Here is a 20,420-nt window from a genome sequence, read left to right on the forward strand (position 1 = left end):
ATTTCCACTCAAGATGTGAAAGACCCCTTCTGTGAACCGTCTCCATCAGTGTTACACCGCTCAAGGTACTGGCGGCCTGTTTCTGGAAAGACATTAGTTTTTCCTGAATAGAGCACATTCTATATTAGACTTTTTATACTGCCTAAGAATAGGACCTGTGGCCAGTTTACTAAATCTAAGAAAGCAGGCAAAGAAGCAAAAGAAATGCAGCCTGTTAAAGAGCTATCTGATGCCAAAAGATACAGTAAAAAGGCACTAAGTTTACGATGCTCAGGCTCCACTACGGGGCAGGCAGGATGGACAATAAAGACCTGAGTTTGAGAAAGTAGTAAAGATTTTTATTGTCAATACAAGATAACATAAATAAATTAATTTTACAGCAATCTTAGACTCCAGGGCTTCTCTGTGAGGTTAGCTCATTATGTAAACAAACTGCTATCTAAGTGATCTAGCAATGGGACCCTGTGGACAATGAGGACAAAGGGAAGAGCATTTCCTTGCATCCTTTCCTCTGTAAGACGTTACTGAACATATGAGGCTAACTTGGTAGAAAATGGCCTCAAAATTAATAGAATAAGATGACACCAAGCTCATGAGAACCTGCAGACGATAAGCCAGTTGTGTCTACTTCTTTACTGAAACACAGGCTTAACTGGGAGTGGTGGTACACGCCTTTAATCCCAGCACTGGGAGGCAGAAGCAGGTAGATCTCTGAGCTAGCCAGGACTACATAGTGAGACCATCTCAAAAACCAAAACACACACAACTAAGAGAGCACACTAGGGGTGAAGCTCTGTGGTAGAGCACTTTCCTAGCATGAGCAAGGCCAGTAATGGAAAGGGGGGGGGAGAGGAACCAATATGAAACCAGTAGACTTAATCAGGAGCTAATTTCATATTAAAGTGCAAAAGAAAAGGGGCTGTGGGTACTACTGTTCTGACACACCAGATAAGAGCTCATGCGGACAAAAAAGTGGTGCAGTGACTAATCAACAAAGTTGATCACCTAAGCTGATCAGCGGTGATACCTGCCTTTAATCCAGCACTCTGGAGGCAGAGGCCAGCCTTGTCTACAGAGCTAGCTCCAGGACAGACAGGGCTACATACCCTGTAGTTGAGCTTAGAGACCAGGGTCCTGCCAAGCGTAGGTGTGAGCTGTACGCAGCTCTCAGACAAGTCCAGGCCCAGGCACAAGGCTAAGCAGGCCAGGAGGCCACAGGCTGTCCACACTAGCTGGTGGGCACGTCTGTCATGACTTGTTGCCGCTCATATTGATCATGGAAAAAGAATCAAGAGGCCTTAGTTTTAAAAGCGCACCATTTACCTAGGAAAGCAAGGATCAGAGTCCCTCTCTAGGACAAATGATTTAAAAAAAATAGGTTCTCCACTCTCCACTTCTGACATTTTCCACCAACCTGAAAGCAGTGCAAAATGGTTCCTCTCACACAGGGACAAACTGCACAATGTCAATAGGCCTCAGTTAACCATGTCACTCCTATGTCAGAGCCCAGGGAAAGGACAGAGAATTCTAGAAGCCAGTGGGAGTGAGGACATTCAGGTCACGGGGCTTGATAGTATGGGTTCCAGTTGGTTGTTTCTTCCCTTCTATCATTGGGACGTCCATCTTAGGCGGCCTGAAGGTTGCTGGATCTTCACCTACTCGTGTGGCCTGGGCACGCATGAGCTCCATAGGAGAGGGTTTCGGTGCACCTTTGTAAGCCTGGATGGCAAAACCTGCCGAGGAAGATGGAGCATACCATAGTCCCCGGCCCACACAGTGGCCAGGGGCCTCGCTGCTCTTTGAAAGAACTGCCTTACCAGAATCAGACTTCTGCAGGGGTCTCGGTCCAAAGAGGCTCCATTTGTCTGCTGAGTTCCTATCATTTCCACTGCCAGGATCCGGAGCAGGTAAGGCTGTGGAGGAGCCAGAGGGGAGCCAGCCTCTGGAACAGAGAAGTAAATAAATGTTCCTGTATGTCCTCTTCCTGTGTCACTAGAAGAATCTCACATCTAAGCAACAAGAAGCCACAGGCTGGAGCCCAGCCTCATCTCAGCACTGGCTCCAGACACAGGCTCAGAGCACCCAGGAAAGCTTACCTGGACATCTGCTTAGGGGATGAGTGAGGGGTGCTGCTGGGGCTGGACTGGGCTGAAGCAGGGTGCTTCTCTTCTTTTGTTGTCTCTCCACTCTGCAGCTTCAGTTTCTGTTCCCATGGGTGAGAGAAGGCATTTCACAGTGAGACCAGACACAAATCAGATCAGCCTGGGCATATGTGTGCTGGTGGGGCTCAGATATATGTGTAGACAAAACCCCATATGTTAGAAAATAAATCCATAAAACAAAAATCAAGGGGTGAGAGGCTGAACTACCCAGTATGTATGAGGCTCTGGCTCGAAATCAGGTAGCAAACACTAACCATCACTAAATAAACCTCACCACCCCCACCCTAACCCACCCCCGCCCAACACAGGCTCTCTTAGTGTAGACCAGGCTTGCCTGGGCTCTCAGAGATCCACCTGCCTCTGCCTCCCAAATGCTAGGATTAAAAATGTGAACCACCACACCCAGCTCCAGAATTTCCTTTTTTTTCTTTTTGTTTGTTTGTTTTTCTAGACAGAATTTCTCTGTGAAACAGCCCTAGTTGCCCTTGGTTTGTAGACCAGGCTTGGCTGGAACTCAGAGATCCACTTGCCTCTGCCTCCCGTGGATGTGTACCACCACAACCAGCTTCTGAGTTTAATTTTTACAAAAGTCAAGTCTAAATTGGTGCCATGCATGGTGGTGCTTACCTGTAATCGTAGCACTTGAGAAGCAGAGGCAGGAATACAGCTCAAGCTAGCCTGAGGGGCTGTTTGTTTGTTTCTGTGTGTGTGTGTGTGTGTGTGTGTGTGTGTGTGTGAAGCAGGCCTTCACCCAGGAGTGCCACTTGAGCAGCACAGCCCTGTCTGTTTGCCCATTCTCTCCTTGCTAAGCTGGGAACTTATAAACCACAAGCGTACCTCACCCATGAACAACGATTCTGCTCACTTACATGGAGGGCTTCTGCCACTCGGAGGTACTTGGTCTCCTCCGTGGTGAGGCCCTTATGGGGTGTGTAGCCAGCATCTCTCAGGCCCGCCTGTTGCTCAAAACGCTGGATGCTCTCCTGAGTCTGTTCTGAAGAAAGGATAGCATCATTACCCCCTAACCAGTCACAAACCAGCCGGGACAACACAGGTCTCTGTTCTCCCACAGGCAAGAGGACACACTGCCCACTGGAGAGTAAGGAGTGCCCCAGACAGGCCCTGACAGAGCACACTGAGAAGCAAGCTGCCCTGAAGAGATGCTGGATGCCTTGCCTCCTCTCACTCTCATACCTCATTAGTAACAGCAAGCAGAAGGCACCCAACATCTGGACATAGTAAGAATTCCAAATCAGTAAGCTCCCGACTAACCACCTGCACAGAAATCCTGCCAAAGGGAGGCAGGTCTCATTCCTGCCAGCTGACACCAAAGTACCAGCCAGAGAGTCACAGCACAACCACCTGCCGTGAACTAGCCCAGGCCCATAGATTCCAAGTTTCTCCCTGTTGCTGTCCTGGCCTAGCTAACCACGTTCTTTTGACTATTCAGTTAGTTCACAAGTCACTCACACCATGGAATGAAAAAGATGATTTTTTTTTTTTCCTAATCTACAAACTCTGCACACTTTGCATGAGCATGGCAGCTGAGGACTGTGGGGTTTGGGCATTGCACTTCCTTTTTATGTGCACGACTGTGCTGCCTGCATGTGTATCTGTGGTGCATGCCAGGTGCCCTCAGAAGCCAGAACAGTCCAGCTACAAAATACAAGTAGGAGCCGCTGCTTCAAGTGGGTCTAGACTTTGACTTTTTGAGTAAACTGGCCAGAACTGAGCAAGAAAAACTGATGCCCCAGGGGAAAGTGAAGAGCTTTGACAGACGAGGCAACCAAGGAGGACCTTTGGGCAGCCTGTGCTGGCGAGGGTACTACTGCTGACATGCAGAGTTACCATTGAACAATCAACCTCCCACACCCGCCAAAACGGCCCTTGAGAAGGATGCAGCTTAAGTAACTGTGACAGAAGTTTAAAATGTGGAACTGGAGCAGGCTGAAGAGATGGCTCAGTGGTTAAGAGTGCTGTCTGCTCTTCCAAAGGACCTGGGTTCAATTCCCAGCACCCACATGGCAGCTCACAACTGTCTGTAATGCCAATTTCAAGAGATCTGATACCTTCACACTAAATACACATTTAAAAAAATTTTTTTTAAATGTGGAGCTGGAGAGATGGCTCAATGCTATCTTGCTCCTCTTCCCGAGGACCCAGGCTCAGATCCCAGCACCCACAATGGCTGGCTCACAGTTGTCTGTAACTCTAGCTCCTGAGGATCTGATGCCATCTTCTGATCTCCTCAGATATGTTCTCTCTTTCTCTCTGTCTTTCTCTCACACACACACCCTCCCCCAAATACTCTCAAGTACACAGATTGTACACATAAATAATTTTTTTTAAAATAATAGTAAGTTTAAAAAGAAAAAAGATGGCTCTCTTATATCAAGCCTCATTAGGACCATCAGTGACACATTCTAAATGCTAAAGAAGCTGAGGCACCAAACCTGGTCTTCCTGGTAGACTAACATGTACAAGGCCGTGGCCAGCACTATCAAAAATCCATTTGTGACAGTATATATACATTTGTAAACGCTGTGTGAACAATTTCTGAAGAAGCTGGGTATGGTGGTGCATGACTATAACTCCAGCACTCAGGAGCACTAAGGCAAGAGGACTGTCTTGAGTTTGCAGCCAACAGGCACACAGCAAAAAGACCCTGTCTCAAAACAAAACTGAAAATCCTATGTAATGGCACAAGGCCGGAGCACTACCCCGTGTGTCACCTTCTCTAGGCCAGCAACAGCAGGAGATCAAGCTCCTGCTAATCAACTCTGCGGCCCTGCGATCAGCCTGCGAGCTGCATCCCCGACCTCAGAAAAGTGGGCACAGCATCTAGTATTAAGTAACTTGTCCACGTGGTCTTGTCCACTGGTCAAAACAGGGAACAGACTGTATCAAGCAACAGCAGGACTGTATCTAACCAATGAGACCCTTAAGAGCAAACCTTCCTCCTCAATGAGGCAGAACTGAGGGGTCCAGCACACACTCTTGTGTGCGGCCCCACAAAAGCAGACTTGCTTGAGTCACGGGCAGCTGAGGCCCACGCTCTCCTTCGCTCACTTTACTCTGCTGGACTGAAGGGCTTACTTGTGATCAGGGAATTCATGATGACATGGGTAGCTTTAGCCTTCACCACAGGCGCCTTGTCTGCACTGTCAGTGGCTGTTGATGGAGTCACAGCAAGGGAAGAGAGACTGGCCGCGCCTTCCTCTGTCTGTTCAAGAGAGGTAAGGAAGCACATGAGCGGGGCAGGGGACCACATGCCTGCACTCACTTCTTTAAGAAAGAGTTCTAAGAATCCAGGACCTGGAAGTGAAGAAATACTTGACAGGGACAGCAGTGGTCACCTCCACTCGCCTGAAGTGACAACAGGAATGGACTTCATGGGAAGAGTTTGGAGCCCTGAGACCTCACTTTCCTCTGCCTGCTCCTAAGACTACAGATGAAACTCTGGGCTTGATGGCACACACGGATCCAATGTTAGGCTGAGGCAGGAGGATTAGTGTGAATTCAATCTCGCCTGGGCTACACAGTAGTTTATGGCAAGTTTGGGGTATCTACCAATACCCTGTCTCCACAACTGAAAGCACAGTAATGAGGGACGGAGAGAAGAAAGGACGGGGACAGAGCAAACTGGAACAGATACTGCCTCCAAAGCACTGACCACGGGCCAAGTGCTAAGCCTTCTTCAGCGGAGCAGAGCATTTGCTCGGGCCCGGCCCTGCATTAGTCTTCTCAATTCTGGCCAAATACATTTCGGGCTGCTTGGTAGGTCTGGACTGTCAGAGGGGAGACACAGGTCTCCACAGAGTACGTGTGGCCCATCTATAGTCCCCGCACTCTGGAGACTGGGCTGAATAGTGAGACCCTATGTCTAAAGAAAAAAAAACAAAGAATCTGTCTCTACAGTTGGAGAGATGGCTCAGCAGTTAAGAGCACTGGCTGTTCATCCGGATGTTCCTGAGTTCAAATCCCAGCAATCACATGGCGGCTCACAACCATCTATAATGGGATCTGATGCCCTCTTCTGTCATGCAGGCACACATGCAAATAGAGTACTCATATAGATAAATAAATACATCTTAAAAAAAAAAAAAGAATGTCTCTAGCCTAGTTTATGTGAAGCCTTGGACTTTATCCCCAGCACACTGAAAATAATAATAATAGTAGTAGTAGTAGTAGGTTTTTGTTGTTTTTTTGTTTGTTTGTTTTGTTTTTTTTTAATAAAATGTATGTTTCTAACAAACTCCCAAGGATAATGGTTAGTGTTAACTTGACAGAATCTAAAATCAGCTGGCAAAGAGGCCTTTGGCATTGTGAAGAACATTCTAGGTTCCGTTAGCCCTTGGAGTGTCTGTGAGCCCTTGTAACTGACTGGGATTTGATGTGGGAAGATCCACCCCGGCGGTATAAAATGGAGATGGAGACAGCAACAGCATCCATTCTCCTCTCTGCTCCTGAGACACGCCCACTCCTTCAAGTTCTTCCACCTTGACTTCCCCAATAGGATGGACAGACCTTGAGCTGTGAGCTAAAATAAGCCCTCTTTCCTGGAGTTGCCTGTTGAACAGCAACAGGAAAGGAAACTGGACCACTGCACAAGGCTCACATGTCTCCCAGGCTGGGGACTGAACCCAGCGCGTGGCACACGCTCACTGCGCACTCCACCATATTCCCTGCCCTTTTTTCACAACTATTTTGGGACAAGATCTCATTAAGTTGCCTGGACTTGCCTTGAATTCACTCTGTAGCCCAACCAGGCAATTCTAGAGCAGCCTTGAAAAAAGGGGCAGTTTTTGATTGGCTGTTTGGTTGGGGGTTTTTTGGCTGTTTTTATGCAGGTTTTTATTGTAGTTGTTTCTTTGGTGGGGCTCCTGCTGGCCTCAGACTCGAGACCCCCCTTCTGCAGGCTGCCACAGTTCTTACAGTCTCCCACTGTCTTTAAACAAAGCATTTCTCTTCGACAGCTGCTGGGTAAGATTATAGCAGACAACTGACATAAGGAGTTCTCCACAGAGCCGTGGAGGACAGCGCTTAGAAAGAAGCCTCTGTTCTGACAGTGCAACAGGGAAAACAGAAATCCTTAATCAGACTCAGCTCAGCTCTGCACCAGGCCTCTAAGGCTCCACAACACCCGTGAGCCAAGAATTCCCCTCTCTCAGACAGAGGCACTATGCTCAGGGGTAAAGCTGTGCGAGTCACAAACCACTTGGAATCCATTGTAGGTCTGCTTCAACACACCCTCAGTGCGTGCTTCTTCAGGCCCCAGGTGGAGCTGCAGGTCAAATGCCCTGTCTGAGCTCTTGGGTCACTCAGGCCATAGGAAGACCTTGCTGGCATTCCTGCCATGGGTGTCAGAGGTTGAGAGCACAAGCTTCGGCAGCACAGTGCTCACAGTGACCTGCAGCCAACCAGCCGGGGGCACATGGAGCTGTGGAGGAGCCTGAGAAGATGGGGCCGCGCTCCTGCCAGCGCAGGGAAAGGCACATGAGCAAAAGCTCAGCAGGTGTTCAAGAGACCCAGGCTGATGCCAGTCACAAAACAAGCTTTGTAGAAGTTTTTGGACTCTACACCAGACCTTCAGCTTAACACTGCAATAGAATACAAACTGAGAATTACTACTCAAAACCTAAACTCTCAAGTGCCCCAAAATCTGAAATTTTTGCACACTGCCATGACAGCACATCCTGCAGTGTAAAACTTCATTTTGTGCATAAAGGTAGGACCACATGAAAGTAATCAGGCTATGAGCAGAAGGCATGTACACAATGTAAGTTAATCTTAGATGCAGACCTCGGTCCTATCCCCCACTATCTCATTGTGTCTATGAAGACACCCCAATAACTCTATGGCTGGATAACAGAGACTCTACAAAGAAGGACTCATCAGAACTCAGGTACGGAGGGCCTGGAGATCAGCTTTTAGCTGCAGAAGTAGAGTCCAGAAGAATCTCATATAGCTGACACTACTGTTCGAGCTTTGAACTTGTAAAAGGGCAGAGAAGATAATGGGGGAAGCTGCTGCCTGATTTTGTGGGGACAGAGAATCACTGAGGGCTACTGGAGCAGGAGGACAAAGGGGGTGAGTCTGCCAGAAGCAGTCAGCAGGCTAAGGTACCTTGTCAAGACGCTGATACTTGCGCTCTGGAATCACTGGCTTCCAAGGGATGCTGCCCATGTCCGATGGAGGAGGAGTCATGGGTGCAGGGTCCTCCAGGGCATCATCATAGCTGAATGCCCGGCGGCACATCCCGATGGGCAGGGACATCTTGCCTAGAGGCCCACTGGGGGCAAGAGCTAAGAACAAAGACACCTGTCATTATGGGATATCAGCTGAACATGCTAGTGGCTGTAAGTCAATCTGTAGACAAGAAAGCCTCGAAACTTAGTGAGGGAAGTCTACCTGTGACACACGATCCAGTCAGGGGAAGGTAATAATACCGCTGAGTGCCTTCCTCACCCACAACACTCAGAGTCTCCACCTCCCTCTCAGCAACATGATCCTGTCTCCACTCCTCCTCCTTCAGACAGGGTCTTGCTATGTAGTCCTGTACTCACTATATAGCTGGCCTCAAATTCTGTGAGTGCTCTCCCTCAGCTCCTCCCATGTGCTGGGATTAAAGGCATACACCACCACACCAGATCCTAATCCATTCTTATAGACTAAAGAACCTTAACCCCAATTTAAATTACCTAGGCAAAGTCTCAACTTCAAAGCACAATTTCTAGTCAAAATTCAAACTTGTTTCATTTCAAAACTTGTACGCTAAACTACCTCAGTGACACAAGACTGAAGAGGCTAGAAAAGAGAGAAGGTATCTTCTCCCTTTCCTTCCCCCTCACTCTATAGCCTACCATTGTCTCGTCTGATGAGGAAACTAAACCCCAGTTGTGAACAGCTCTGCCTCACTTTGTAGACAAAATGAGCTGAGGCTCGACCAAGCTTATGACAAGCCCCGTGCCTTTCATGTCTCCCCCACAAGGAGAAGTACAAGAACAGTTCACACAGTCTGAGGTCTGGCACCACGTCTAGTTTCTAGTGTTCTGGTGAGTTAAACATTTTTCATCACAGACTTTTTTTTTTTTTTTTTTTGGCTTTTCTAGACAGAGTTTCTCTGTGTAGCCTTGGCTGTCCTGAACTCACTCTGTAGATCAGGCTGGCCTTGAACTCACAGTGATCCACCTGCCTCTGCCGCCCTCTAGACTGCTGGGATTGCAGGTGTGCGCCACCACACCACACACAGACATCTCTGAGAGCCACTCTCATCAGCTACAAGCTTGATCCTGCCATTCCTGTGCACAGGGAACTGACTGCTAGAATGTCCAGCTGTGACAAAGGCACCCTGATGCTTCAAGGGCACTCTCAGCTGTGCCAGAGCAGAGAGCAAGGTTCACTGATCCAGAACCTGCCTTCAAGGTGATACTTTTGCTGTTGTATAATCATGCCCTTCAAGATAGCAGTCTGCCTGGCGCCAAGTCCAAACCCCCAAATTCCACTTAAACAGCAAGGAGACCCAGAGCTACCATGTGACTACCGCCAATATTAATAACTGACAAACCCCAGAGGTTATGGCTGCCAGGAGCCAGAGAGAGAGCAATGAGGTGTATCTCCTAACAGGTACAAAGTCTTTCTGGGGGCATGAAAATGTTCTGTAAGTAGTTTAATTTGATGGATGCACAGTCTAATGAACACACCCAACCAGTAAATCACCCACTTTATGTGGGTGAGTTTAGAGTATGTGCATTGCTATCTCAACTAAACAGACACGCAAACAAAAATTACTGGGCACTTACACCCCTCCTTATATTGAATCCTCATTAACCAAATTCTCTTTCCATTTATTTCCCAGCTCAGGAAACCATGGCACAGAACATAAGCAATACCACACAGCTAGCAAATGTGCAATAGACGCACAGCCAGGGCTCACACCTTGTGCCCACACATGCTTCCACGCTACAAAGCATTAACCTAAAAGTGCAACACCGCAGCTCGGCATGCTTACAGGGAGGTTATGACAATCCCGTATGAATGGAAGGCACACATGACGGTAAAGACAAGACATTAGGGCAGAAGAGGGAAGCTTCCACTAACCTACCTAACTTCTGTTAACCTACCTAAACCACGTTTAAGATCTCTCAGAAAACAAGAGTTAATCCCAGCACTCAGGAAGCAGAGGCAGGAGGAGCTCTGTGAGGTCCAGGCCAGCAGGTCCACAGAGTGAGTTTCTTTCTCATACAAAAAAGAAAAAAAAACAAAAACAAAAAACTTTTTTGAGCAATAAATGCAGATTTATCAACAACTTTTAACTCCAATTGCAAATTTGTTTAAGCCTGGTGTGGTAGCTCATGCCTTTAAACAAAGCACTTGGGAGGTAGAGGCAGAAAGATCTCTGTGAGTTCAAGGCTAGCCTGGTCTCAATAGAGTTCCAGGCCAGCTGGAACTACACAGAAAGAACCTGTCTCAGAAGAAAAAAAAAACGTGTTTTGGTTTTGTTGGTTAGTTGGTTGTTTGGGTTTTTTTTTTTTTTTTTTTTTGGTTTTTTTGTTTGTTTGTTTGTTTGTTTGTTTTTGAGACAGGGTTTCTATGTGCAGCCTTGGCTGTCCTGGACCCAGTTTGCAGACCAGGCTGGCCTCGAACTGAGCCTCTGCTTCCCTGAGTGCTGGGATTAATGCCTTGTGCCACCTGGCTAAAAGTGTTTAGTCTTTACAACAGACCAGTAGGCAACCCCATCTCCACTCCTGAGAAGCAGAGACTCCACTCATTCAGACTGACCATTCCGGAACAACCCCACACCTCAGCAACTTGGGCATTACTGTGCAAGACCAAGAACACACTAAATGTTGATGCAAATATTTTTTTTAAAATAAGATTTAACAGTGGTTTGCACCTTTTGACCAGACCTCCACCCTACTCTCACCACCCTCAAAAGGTGGCAATTTAATCACACCAACATATCCTACAAACACATTAATTCTCCTCCTTTAGTATAAATACTGTCATACACTAAGGGAGGAGGCCCTAGGATCTGGGTTTATACTGAGACTGAGAGGCTAATGAGAGAATTCTGAAACGACAATCAAAAAGAACTCAGTTTACCAGGTACTTCTGGTGGTCTTGACGCCATTGATAGGCTGGGGTCCAGGTGTTCCTTCTATACGGAATTTGGAGCTGAGTACCTGCCACCTAATAAAAATAACAAAGGGCGTTTCCTGAACAGCAGAGGGTAACTCCAGTGCTGTTCTTTTGACAGACACACAGGTTTATGGCTTGTTAACAAGGCTGAAACATACACGACAACCAAGGAGTGACAACACACCCCGAAAAGGATAAAGTTCAAGGGTTCACCCTATCCACTGGCTCATCTTGACAACTGAGAAGGTGAAGGCAACACGCCAGGGAAGGCAGACACCTCACCACAGTGAAATGACGATGGACGCTGACAGACAGATGTTAACGAGCACAGGCCAGCTGCTGCAAATTAGCAAAGCGTCGGAGGAAGAGTCCATGCAGAGGCTCTAACAATAAACAACCAGGGTTGGCACAGTGCTCGTACGTCCACCAAACGATGGACATTCGTTCATTTCCCACTATCATCCTCAGGCGCCGGACAGATGGCATTTCCCCTTGAGAGAACGGCTCTGCAGCATAGACCTACTCAGTATTAGTAACGCCAGCTAACAGCGAGCGCACCTTAACAGAACTTGTCTTCAGGGACTTGCACTGCAGTGCACAGCAGGCACTGCCGACCCAAATTTTTGTCCAGGTCTACAGGGGCCACTCACCGCGGTCCAGAGGTCCTCCGCAAGCCTCGTCCTTCCCCTCTCCCTTAGCGACCCCAAGCCCACCACTCTCCTTCAGGAGGTACAAAACAAAGCCTCTGGGACGAGTAAAGCCTGGCCAGAGCCTTCCATGGTCCCGCTCCTTAACGCTAAGTCGGCAGGTTCGCGGCAAGCGGGTGTTGGAGTCTCCCTGGGGGACCTTCCCGGGGACCCTACAACCCCGCTAGGGTGGACCGAGGCCCCCCCTCGGCCCCCAGGCCGCGCCGTCCCGGAGCTCCGGCTGTCCCCAGCACCGCCAGGCCGCGGTCCGTCACCTGCTCGCCCGCCGCCTGCGGCCCGAACTCCGGCACTAAAGAGGTTCCGAGGCCCCAGATGGCCCAAGAGGCTGCGGGGCTGAGCAGAGCCGAGCCATGGCGAGGGCGCAGAAAGCGCTCCCCCACGGAGGACTACTGCCGGCCGGCAGCTGAACCTCAGACCAGCCCTGGACCTTCGAAAGTCGCGCGAGATCTGACTCGGAGCTTCGCGGGGCGTGCTGGTAATTGTAGTCCGCACCGTAACGGGCAATCAACACCTTCAGCTGCCCCGTAGGTTGGACTCCCCAGGAGCATCCCACGGGGTTCCCAGGCAAAGTCACCGGTTACCTCACTTCCTTCGCGCCTGTAATCGCAGCACTTGGAGGCTGAGACAGCAGCAGTACTTGGACCAAAGTAGCGCTGTGAGGAGTGGGGGTGAGAGGAGGGAGGGAAGGAAAATGAAGATTGTGGGGCTGCGGAGATGGCTGAGAGGTTAAGAGCTGCTCTTCCAAAGGTCCCGAGTTCAAGTCTCAGCAATCACAGCCATCCACAGTGAGATCTGGTGCCCTCTTCTGGCGTGCAGGTGTACATGCAGACAGAACACCGTATCCATAATCAATATATAAATATTAAAAAAGGAAAACATGAAGGCTGATGGCTGGAGATGTGCTCAGCGGGTAAAAGCACAAGCACTGCACTTCTAGAGGACCCGAATTTGTTCCCAGCACCCACTCTTGGCATCTCACAACCTCTTGTAACTACAGCGCCAGGAGATCTGGCGCCCTCTTCTGGCTCCCACGGACACTGCACTCACGCACATTCCTGCACTTAATACGGATAAAAATATAATCGGTGTTTTAAAAGTGAAGATACAGAAGGCACAGTAAATACCCCTTGAAGTCAAAGGCAATCAAGTTCACAGAGGACCTCCCAGAACTTGCCCTCTCACCGTTTCCCGTGCCCTCGCTCCCTTGTCGAGGTCTGTCGGCAAACCATGCATACGCTAATGGTTCTCAACCTTCCCGACACTGCGACTCTTTAATAGAGTTCTTCAATTTCTTCATATTGTGCTGACGCCCCCGCCATAAAATTATCTTTGTTTCTGCTTCATACGTGGAATTTGCTGCTATTAGGAATCATGATGTAAATATTTGTGTTTTCCGATTGTTTTAGGTGACCCCTGTGAAAAGGTTGTTGGACCCCCCAAAGGGGTCGTGACCCACGTGCTTAGAACCACTGCCACCATACACCCTCCCTACACACACACACACACACACACACACACACACACACAGGATCCAATAGTTAATCTCTTTGGTTAATAAGCAGTGAAGTAGCTGGCACCGCGCAGGCCTGTAATCCCAGCACTCAGGGAGGCAGAGGCAAGCAGACCTTTGTGAGTTCAAAGCCAGCCTGGTCTACAAAGCGACCTTGGCTGGTCTAGGACAGCCAAGGCTACACTGAGAAACCTTGTCTCGATAAACAAAAAACAAAAAAGCAGTGAGGTAGGCTTCTGGGTCAGGCAGGCTCCACACTAACACTGGACCAAGCACAGGCGCGTACCACAACCTGCCTCCCCACCATAGTGAATAATAAGTGTGAGGAACGTGGAGCTGAAACTTCTCTGCTCCCGGAGAGAAAGCTGAGAACACGTACCCTCACCTCCGTCCCAAGTCCAAGGCCTGCAGTCACCTCAGGGAAGAGAAGGGAAGATCAAACCCAGGGCAGAATTTGATTTTGCCTGTATTCTGTCAGGACCAAGACTGCACCAGGAGTTGATGTCTTCTGTAAATCCTGTACTTGGCTTGTGAATAACGTGGTTGATTTGCAATGTGACTTTTGAAGAAATATGCCCAGTTTTTTTAACTCTCGTGAAAGCAAAGTGACACCCTTCCCCTTATACTGTGATCAAATGATACACATTACAGCTCACAGAAAAGTTTTTTAAAAAGGGGGCTGGAGTGTTGGCTCATCGACTGAGACCACTGGCTGCTCTTCCAGAGGGCCCAGGTTCAATTCCCAGCACCCACAGGGCAGCTCACAACTGCCCCTAATTCAAGTTCAAAAGGCTCCGACAACCTCTTATGGCCTTGGCATGCAAATGGCATACAGACACAGACACAAGCAGGCAAAACACCCACACCCACTTAAAAAATAAAAATAAATCTTTTTACTGTTAAAGGGTCCCGAGATCTACAATTACATCTTTGGATATGCAGATTTTAGAATAAGTTCTACTTAATGCTCTGGAGAAAATAATCAGATCACTAGTAATAACTTAAAATTAACAAATGAAAACCCTAAACGAAAGGCTACAAAATCCCTTGGTCCAACTGTATGTCTGTCTGCGTGTGTTTATACACAGTCTATAGGTGTGCTCATGTTTGCCGTGCCCTGTATATGTACCAAGTTGGATTATAAGTTGAGTGTTCATGCAAACTGAAAATGTTCAACTAGTTTAGTTGAACTATAACAAGAATCTCAGAAAAAAGTTCTGGCTCCCACAACCCCAGTGGTCTGTGCGCAGCCTCTTGTCCTCATGCACTGATTAAAGAGACGAGTGAGGCGAGGAAAATGTGCTTGGTGTAGCCTGTTGAGGGGATCGAACAGAAGAGTCTGAGCGCCAGGGTGGCCTGTGGGGCACTGCCGTGAGCTCTAGATATTAACACAGAAGTCAGAGAAAGCCTGGAGAGACAGCACTTAAGAGTGAGCTGCTCAGGGGCTGGAGAGATGGTTCAGAGGTTAAGTGCACTGGCTGCTTTCCCAGGGGTCCTGAGTTCAATTCCCAGCACATGGTGGCTCACAACCATCTATGAGATCTGGTGCCCTCTTCTAATGTGAAGGCACACATGCAGATATTGTATACATAATAAATAAAGGGGCTAGAGAGATGGCTCAGAGGTTAAGAGCACTGGCTGTTCTTCAGCAACCACATGGTAGCTCACAGCCACCTATAAGGAGATCTTGAGCACACATAATAAATAAATTAATTAATTAATTAAAAAAGAGTCAGCTGTGCAAACTCCAGCTCCAGAGGATCTGATTGCCTCTTCCGGACTCTGCAGGTATGCATGTATGTGCATGCATGTGCACATACACATAATTTTAAAAATTAAACTCCTTTTTAAAGACAGTGTCTTACTGTGCAGTCCTGGCTGGCCTGGAACTCTGTATAATAAGCTGGGCTCCAACACACAGAGGTCTGCCTGTCTCGCCTCCCAAACGCTGTGATTAAAGATGTGTATCACTGTACACAGCTTTATTCCTATTTTACGTGTATGTGTGAGGGTTTGCGTGTATGTGTTGTGGGGTATTCACCAGAGAAGACTGCTCAGACATGGGTTGAAGCCAACAGAAAATCTTTATTAGCCGGCCAGAAACTCCACTGGGTGCTTGGGATCACACTGGAGACTGAGCCTTTCTCAGGACGAGCAGGAGGCAAAACCACAGAAGTCAAAAAGCTTTGCGATGTTCCCGAACTGTGGACGTTGATGGATTAGGCCTCTGGGTTAGTTCTGGCAGTTGGTGCTGAGTACTACATTCTGAATGGTACTTCCATCATGGAGTCATGTGTGCATTCCCCCTGCTCTTAGTGAACTCACCCTGCTCTGAGGATGTCTGGTTGGTCCTAAGGACCAATAATTTTACTGAACTGATACATAATTGGCCACACAGTTTAAGATGCAGGGGCCCATTGTTAATCCAATCAAAATGAGACTTAAAGGCCCAGCCAGGGCTGATAGTAGATAGCCAGGGGGACCAGGAGAACAGGGACTAGTACCAATTATTCCCCAACTATGGCAACACTGTTTTTCAATTACTCCTGATCAGTTAACAGAGAAACAACAGGTTTTCCCCAAAGTCATATGAAGTTTTTTTTAATCTCATGAGAAGTCTAAGCCTTTTTAATTTTGTAGGATCATTTCTGCAAAAGAATCTAATTGTTGTTTTAATACCTCTCTAGGTCCTGATGAACCCCTCCATTAAGTTAGGAAAGCCTCAGATGAGGACAGTTAGTGAAGCCACTAGCATTTGCTCACCAAGCAGTTTCAGGGATCTGGTAATGTTGTCAGCCAGATGAATGAACCTGTAGGGTAGAACATTCATTCGGGCTGCCCCAGTCACAGTGAGTTTTGTCAGGCAATGGACAGTCTGGCTAGCTCCTATCCCTGTGTAGTACGGGACCTGTTGCAGGATATTTGATTCCATTGTGAACCTCAAGACTGTGATCTGGGAAAACCTGTTTGTGGTTGTGGAGTGGCTCAGCCCTAGCACACACTTTAATCCCAGAGCCTTCTGTAAACAGGAATAAATAAAGTTAACCCTAGGTCAAGAGGTGAAGCAAGAAACCAGCTGACAGGAAGTGAACCTAAGTAAACACAGGAAGGAGAGACATTGGGTTGAAGGGTATTTAAGACAGCATGGAGAAATGGAAAGGGCTTTTTCCTTCTGGGATGTTGTAGGCCGAGTAGGAAGGTCGGCTGGGTGCTTCCTCTGCCTCTCTGAACTAGCAGGATTCGCCTGAGCATCTGGTTCCCACGTCTTTACTGGTAAAATTGAACATTTGGCCGGGTGTCTAAACATAAGCAGCAATCCTGGCCAATTCCTGGCTGGGAATGATTAACTCTATCCCCAGGGTCCCTTCTGTGGCATAGAGTCTGGTTTTCCCATTTCCCAAAGGCCAGAATCTTTTTTAAAAATTTTTTCAGAAAGCCTCAGTTTCACAAAACCCAGTTTGTGTAATGGAAACTCCCCTGTTCTGGCAATTATGGGGCCCAGCCACGGGGCATGCATAGAACTGTAAACTCTGTATTTCTGTTTTAAAAGATAAATTTCAATATTTTTTCCCCCACACACAACCAGACACCACCAGTAAGTTAAGCTGAAGATGGAATATGGCTCCTGGTCTGTAGTTATGCTATCTAATACCTTCTTCAGTTTCCAGTCCAAGCCTGAGGGCAGTGGAGCTCGGACTATGACCCTGTATTCATGCCCACAGTACAAAACACAGGACTCAGGAGGAGAAAGAGGGGCAGGGAATGAAAGGCCCGTGGTGCCAATGAAACCTTAACTGTAATTGGTCCGTACTATGGAGACAGTCTATTTGGCAGCATCACGGCTTCTGCTTTCTTGACCTGGATGTGGTGGATCCACGGTGCAATGCCAGATGCCTTTAGGGCTGCAGGAGTAAAGAGAAACAATATGCGGGGCTCCTGCCAAGTTGGTTTCGGTGCCCCTTCGGCTCTCTGCCTGGCCCAGACACTACCATCAGACTGGAAAAGGGTCGTGGACTTGGAGGACAGCTCTGAGTGTGCATACATACATACATACATACGTGTGTGTGTGTGTGTGTGTGTGTGTATGCACGATGCAGTTTTCAACCTATGTCTCAAGCGTTGGTGATTAATTGGGAGGTTTTGGCTATGAAAGACAGGACATCGTCGGACCCTATGGCTAAGGGGACCAGTTCCTGGAGGAGCTTTTTAGCTACTATTTGAGCAGTTTCAGTGTTGGGCAAACAACACTTCTGCCCACCCAGAAAAGTATCTATAAACATCAGCAAGTGCTTTTGTCCTCGCCCAGCAGGTCGGAGCTTGGGTAAGTCAGTTTTCCCAGAGTTTGTGGGGTGTTGGTCTCTCATCTGGACCCCTTCCTAGGCGAGGACTGTTTTGGATTGACTTGAGCTCGGAGCACAAACCTGGCATGGGGCTGAGGCATCCCAGCTAGGCTGTGCAGCCCAGGCATAGCACACCTTGGTCTGAGCAACAGGAAGTTTTGTGGCCCCCAGGTGTGCAGCCTGAAGGTCAGTTACCAACAGCTCTGCCGGTTGTCGCTGGGAGGAGGCCTCCATCAGCCTGTGGGTTGGCGCCACCCATTTCTTTCCCATGGAGTCTCAGGCAGCACCAGGCTGTGGTATGTCCTCAGAATAGCCATAGGCCCCACTGGTCTTAGGGCCAGTTGTTGGTCAGCCAAGACAGAAGCCCAGCAGTGCAGTACAGCAATTTGTAGGGAAAGCCAGATGCCCTCTAGGACGGCCAAGATTTTTTAAATTCCTCTTTCCCAGCGGTGAGATACCCTCTTCCTCTATAGATTGTACCATGGGTGTGCTCAGTAGTAAAAACGTACCAACTGATGTTCTGCATGAATGATGGTGGACTCTCATTTTCTCCATCTGAGGGCCTGGGTAAGATCAATCGGTTCTGCTCTCTGGGCTTGAGGTGCCTGGCTTGGGCCCAAATCACTTCAGCTAAAGTAGCTTACTGCAGCCCCCGCATACCTGGTTTACCTTTCATCTTGTGATAGTCACGGATGAGCGCCTCTAGCTCACCAGCAGGCAAGAGGAGGACTGAAGGCAAGAAATAGGAGGACTGAAGGTGGTGAGCATCTCAGATCAGACTCACGGGTGAGCCAGGGGCAGGGCCTGGTACTGGTACGCACCGTCATCAGACAGCCAGCGTTCTGGTGCTCCTCAGAGGAGGGCCTTGGCTGGGCCTCGGGGTGCCGTGAGTGTAAGATCTTGACCCAGAGTCAACATGTTTGCTTTCTATAAACTAGCAGCAGGTGCCACAGCTCTTAGACAGGTGGCGCCATCCTGTGGCCGCAGGGCCCAATCATTTCAATAGGTGTGTCACAAGGCGTTTCTTAACCCCAAAGTTTGTGTTAAAAGCCCCTTTGTCTTTTGTTTAGTCTCAGATTGAGGACTTCATGCCCCTCCCCTTGTGCTGGTGCATAGAGGCTGTGCTGGTTCCACAGATGCTGGTGTCCAGAGGCAGCAGGACCCAGCTGCACCTGTCTCAGACTCTCAGACCTGCCTTTTAGGAGTCTTTGGAGTTGGGATCTGAAGAATGGCAGCCATCCTACTCTGAGACAGGCTCCTTTTGCCTCAGCTAGTGACCAAGATAGGCAGCTTCTGATGGACAAAGCTGGGCTTTCTTAGCTGACATTCTGTAGCCCACAGTCTGCAGCCCTGGCAGCTGTCCCCTGGGGAACTGTTTTCCCAGGAAACCTCTGATGGAAGGGCAGGAATCAGCATTCACTATCTTTAAGTCTTGGGGAGTCTGGTCCAGGTATGTTGCTCACTGAAACCCCTGCTGAGACTGTCCATTTAAAATAAAGGTGAATGGACTCACCTGCCGATGGGCAGATGAAGAACACATCTTACAGGTCCAAGACACTGTACATCTGTTCCTCTGGAAGAATCAGACTCATGAGAATCAGAGGGTCCCAGATTTCTTCACAGGCAGGAGAGGTATGTTCCAGGGTAACTGGCAGGGCACCAGGATGCCTGTCTTGTCAAGCTAGGCAATATGGACTACAATCCCCCCTTTTGTTTCCAGGGTTATTGGGTATTGTTAATCTGAATGGAGGGAGCTGAACTGGTTAGTTGAACAATTATAGGAGCTTGGGGTTGAGCCAGTCCTGGAAGGCTGGTCACTTCTGACAGAGGATAAGACCCCAATTTTTTTCTGGGAGTCTGTTAAGAATTACTGCATCTTATCACCAAATACGGTGACAGTGGCTTTCAGTTTATGCAAAACATCTCATCCTAATCAGTTCTCCATCGTCAAATACTCTTTAAGCTGCCTGCAGCAACTGGGACCTACTTACACCTTTACATTTTCTAATTTTTTCCCTAATATCTGAGGCCAATCGGGTAATAAAGGAAATCTTAGTATCTGTCTTTAAGTTTTTAAAAAGGAGCAGTACAAGCAGTGCTTTAAGTAAATCTAATAATTGATCTTTTCTATCTTATTCTGCTTTATAATGACCCCCTGGAGCACATCCTCAGGATCCTGGAATGGTGTCTGTGTTTAAATAGCAGGCAAGCTGGCACACCTTTAATCCTGGCACCTGGGAAGTAGAGGCAGGCACATTTCTGTGAGTCTGAGAATACCTCGGTCTGCAAGGCAAGCTCCAGACCAACCAAGGCTACAGAGTAAGACCCAGTCTCTAAAAACAAAAACAAAAAAAGACAAAGCACTTTGATCAAGTATTAGCTTGATCAAGTATTAGTAGTTTGATCCACCCATGAATGGACCTTCATTTTAGCTATAGAATCACCTTTGAGGTCTGAAAACTTTCAAGGTTTTGGCACCAGGTTTCAACCTCTTTCTCCAGACAGGAGACTCGGTACTAGTGGCAAAAGGCCAGATGAGTGGTTACTGCTGTAAACTGCT

General features: G+C 48.2%; 1 protein-coding gene across 5 annotated transcripts; it reads right to left on the minus strand.

Moving 5' to 3' along the window:
• Positions 1-316: 316 nt before the first annotated feature.
• On the minus strand, positions 317-12,465 carry Kiaa1191 (KIAA1191 ortholog). 5 transcript variants are annotated; one of them, XM_021646422.2, is made up of 8 exons: positions 12,265-12,401; positions 11,268-11,354; positions 8,289-8,467; positions 5,259-5,385; positions 3,032-3,156; positions 2,097-2,203; positions 1,818-1,942; positions 317-1,733 (listed from the first exon to the last, which is right to left on the minus strand). In XM_021646422.2, exons 2-8 carry the CDS (start codon positions 11,293-11,295, stop codon positions 1,528-1,530), a joined length of 897 nt encoding a protein of 298 aa, XP_021502097.1. In that variant the 5' UTR covers positions 11,296-11,354; positions 12,265-12,401; the 3' UTR covers positions 317-1,527. The 5 variants fall into 5 exon arrangements, with proteins under 5 accessions (XP_021502097.1, XP_021502099.1, XP_021502098.1 ...); XM_021646424.1 differs by lacking the exon at positions 12,265-12,401 and adding an exon at positions 11,954-12,258; XM_021646423.1 differs by lacking the exon at positions 12,265-12,401 and adding an exon at positions 11,488-11,686.
• Between the last annotated feature and the right edge of the window lie 7,955 nt (positions 12,466-20,420).

Source organism: Meriones unguiculatus, chromosome 19, assembly GCF_030254825.1.
Source record: "Meriones unguiculatus strain TT.TT164.6M chromosome 19, Bangor_MerUng_6.1, whole genome shotgun sequence".
Classification (NCBI taxonomy): Eukaryota; Metazoa; Chordata; class Mammalia; order Rodentia; family Muridae; genus Meriones; species Meriones unguiculatus.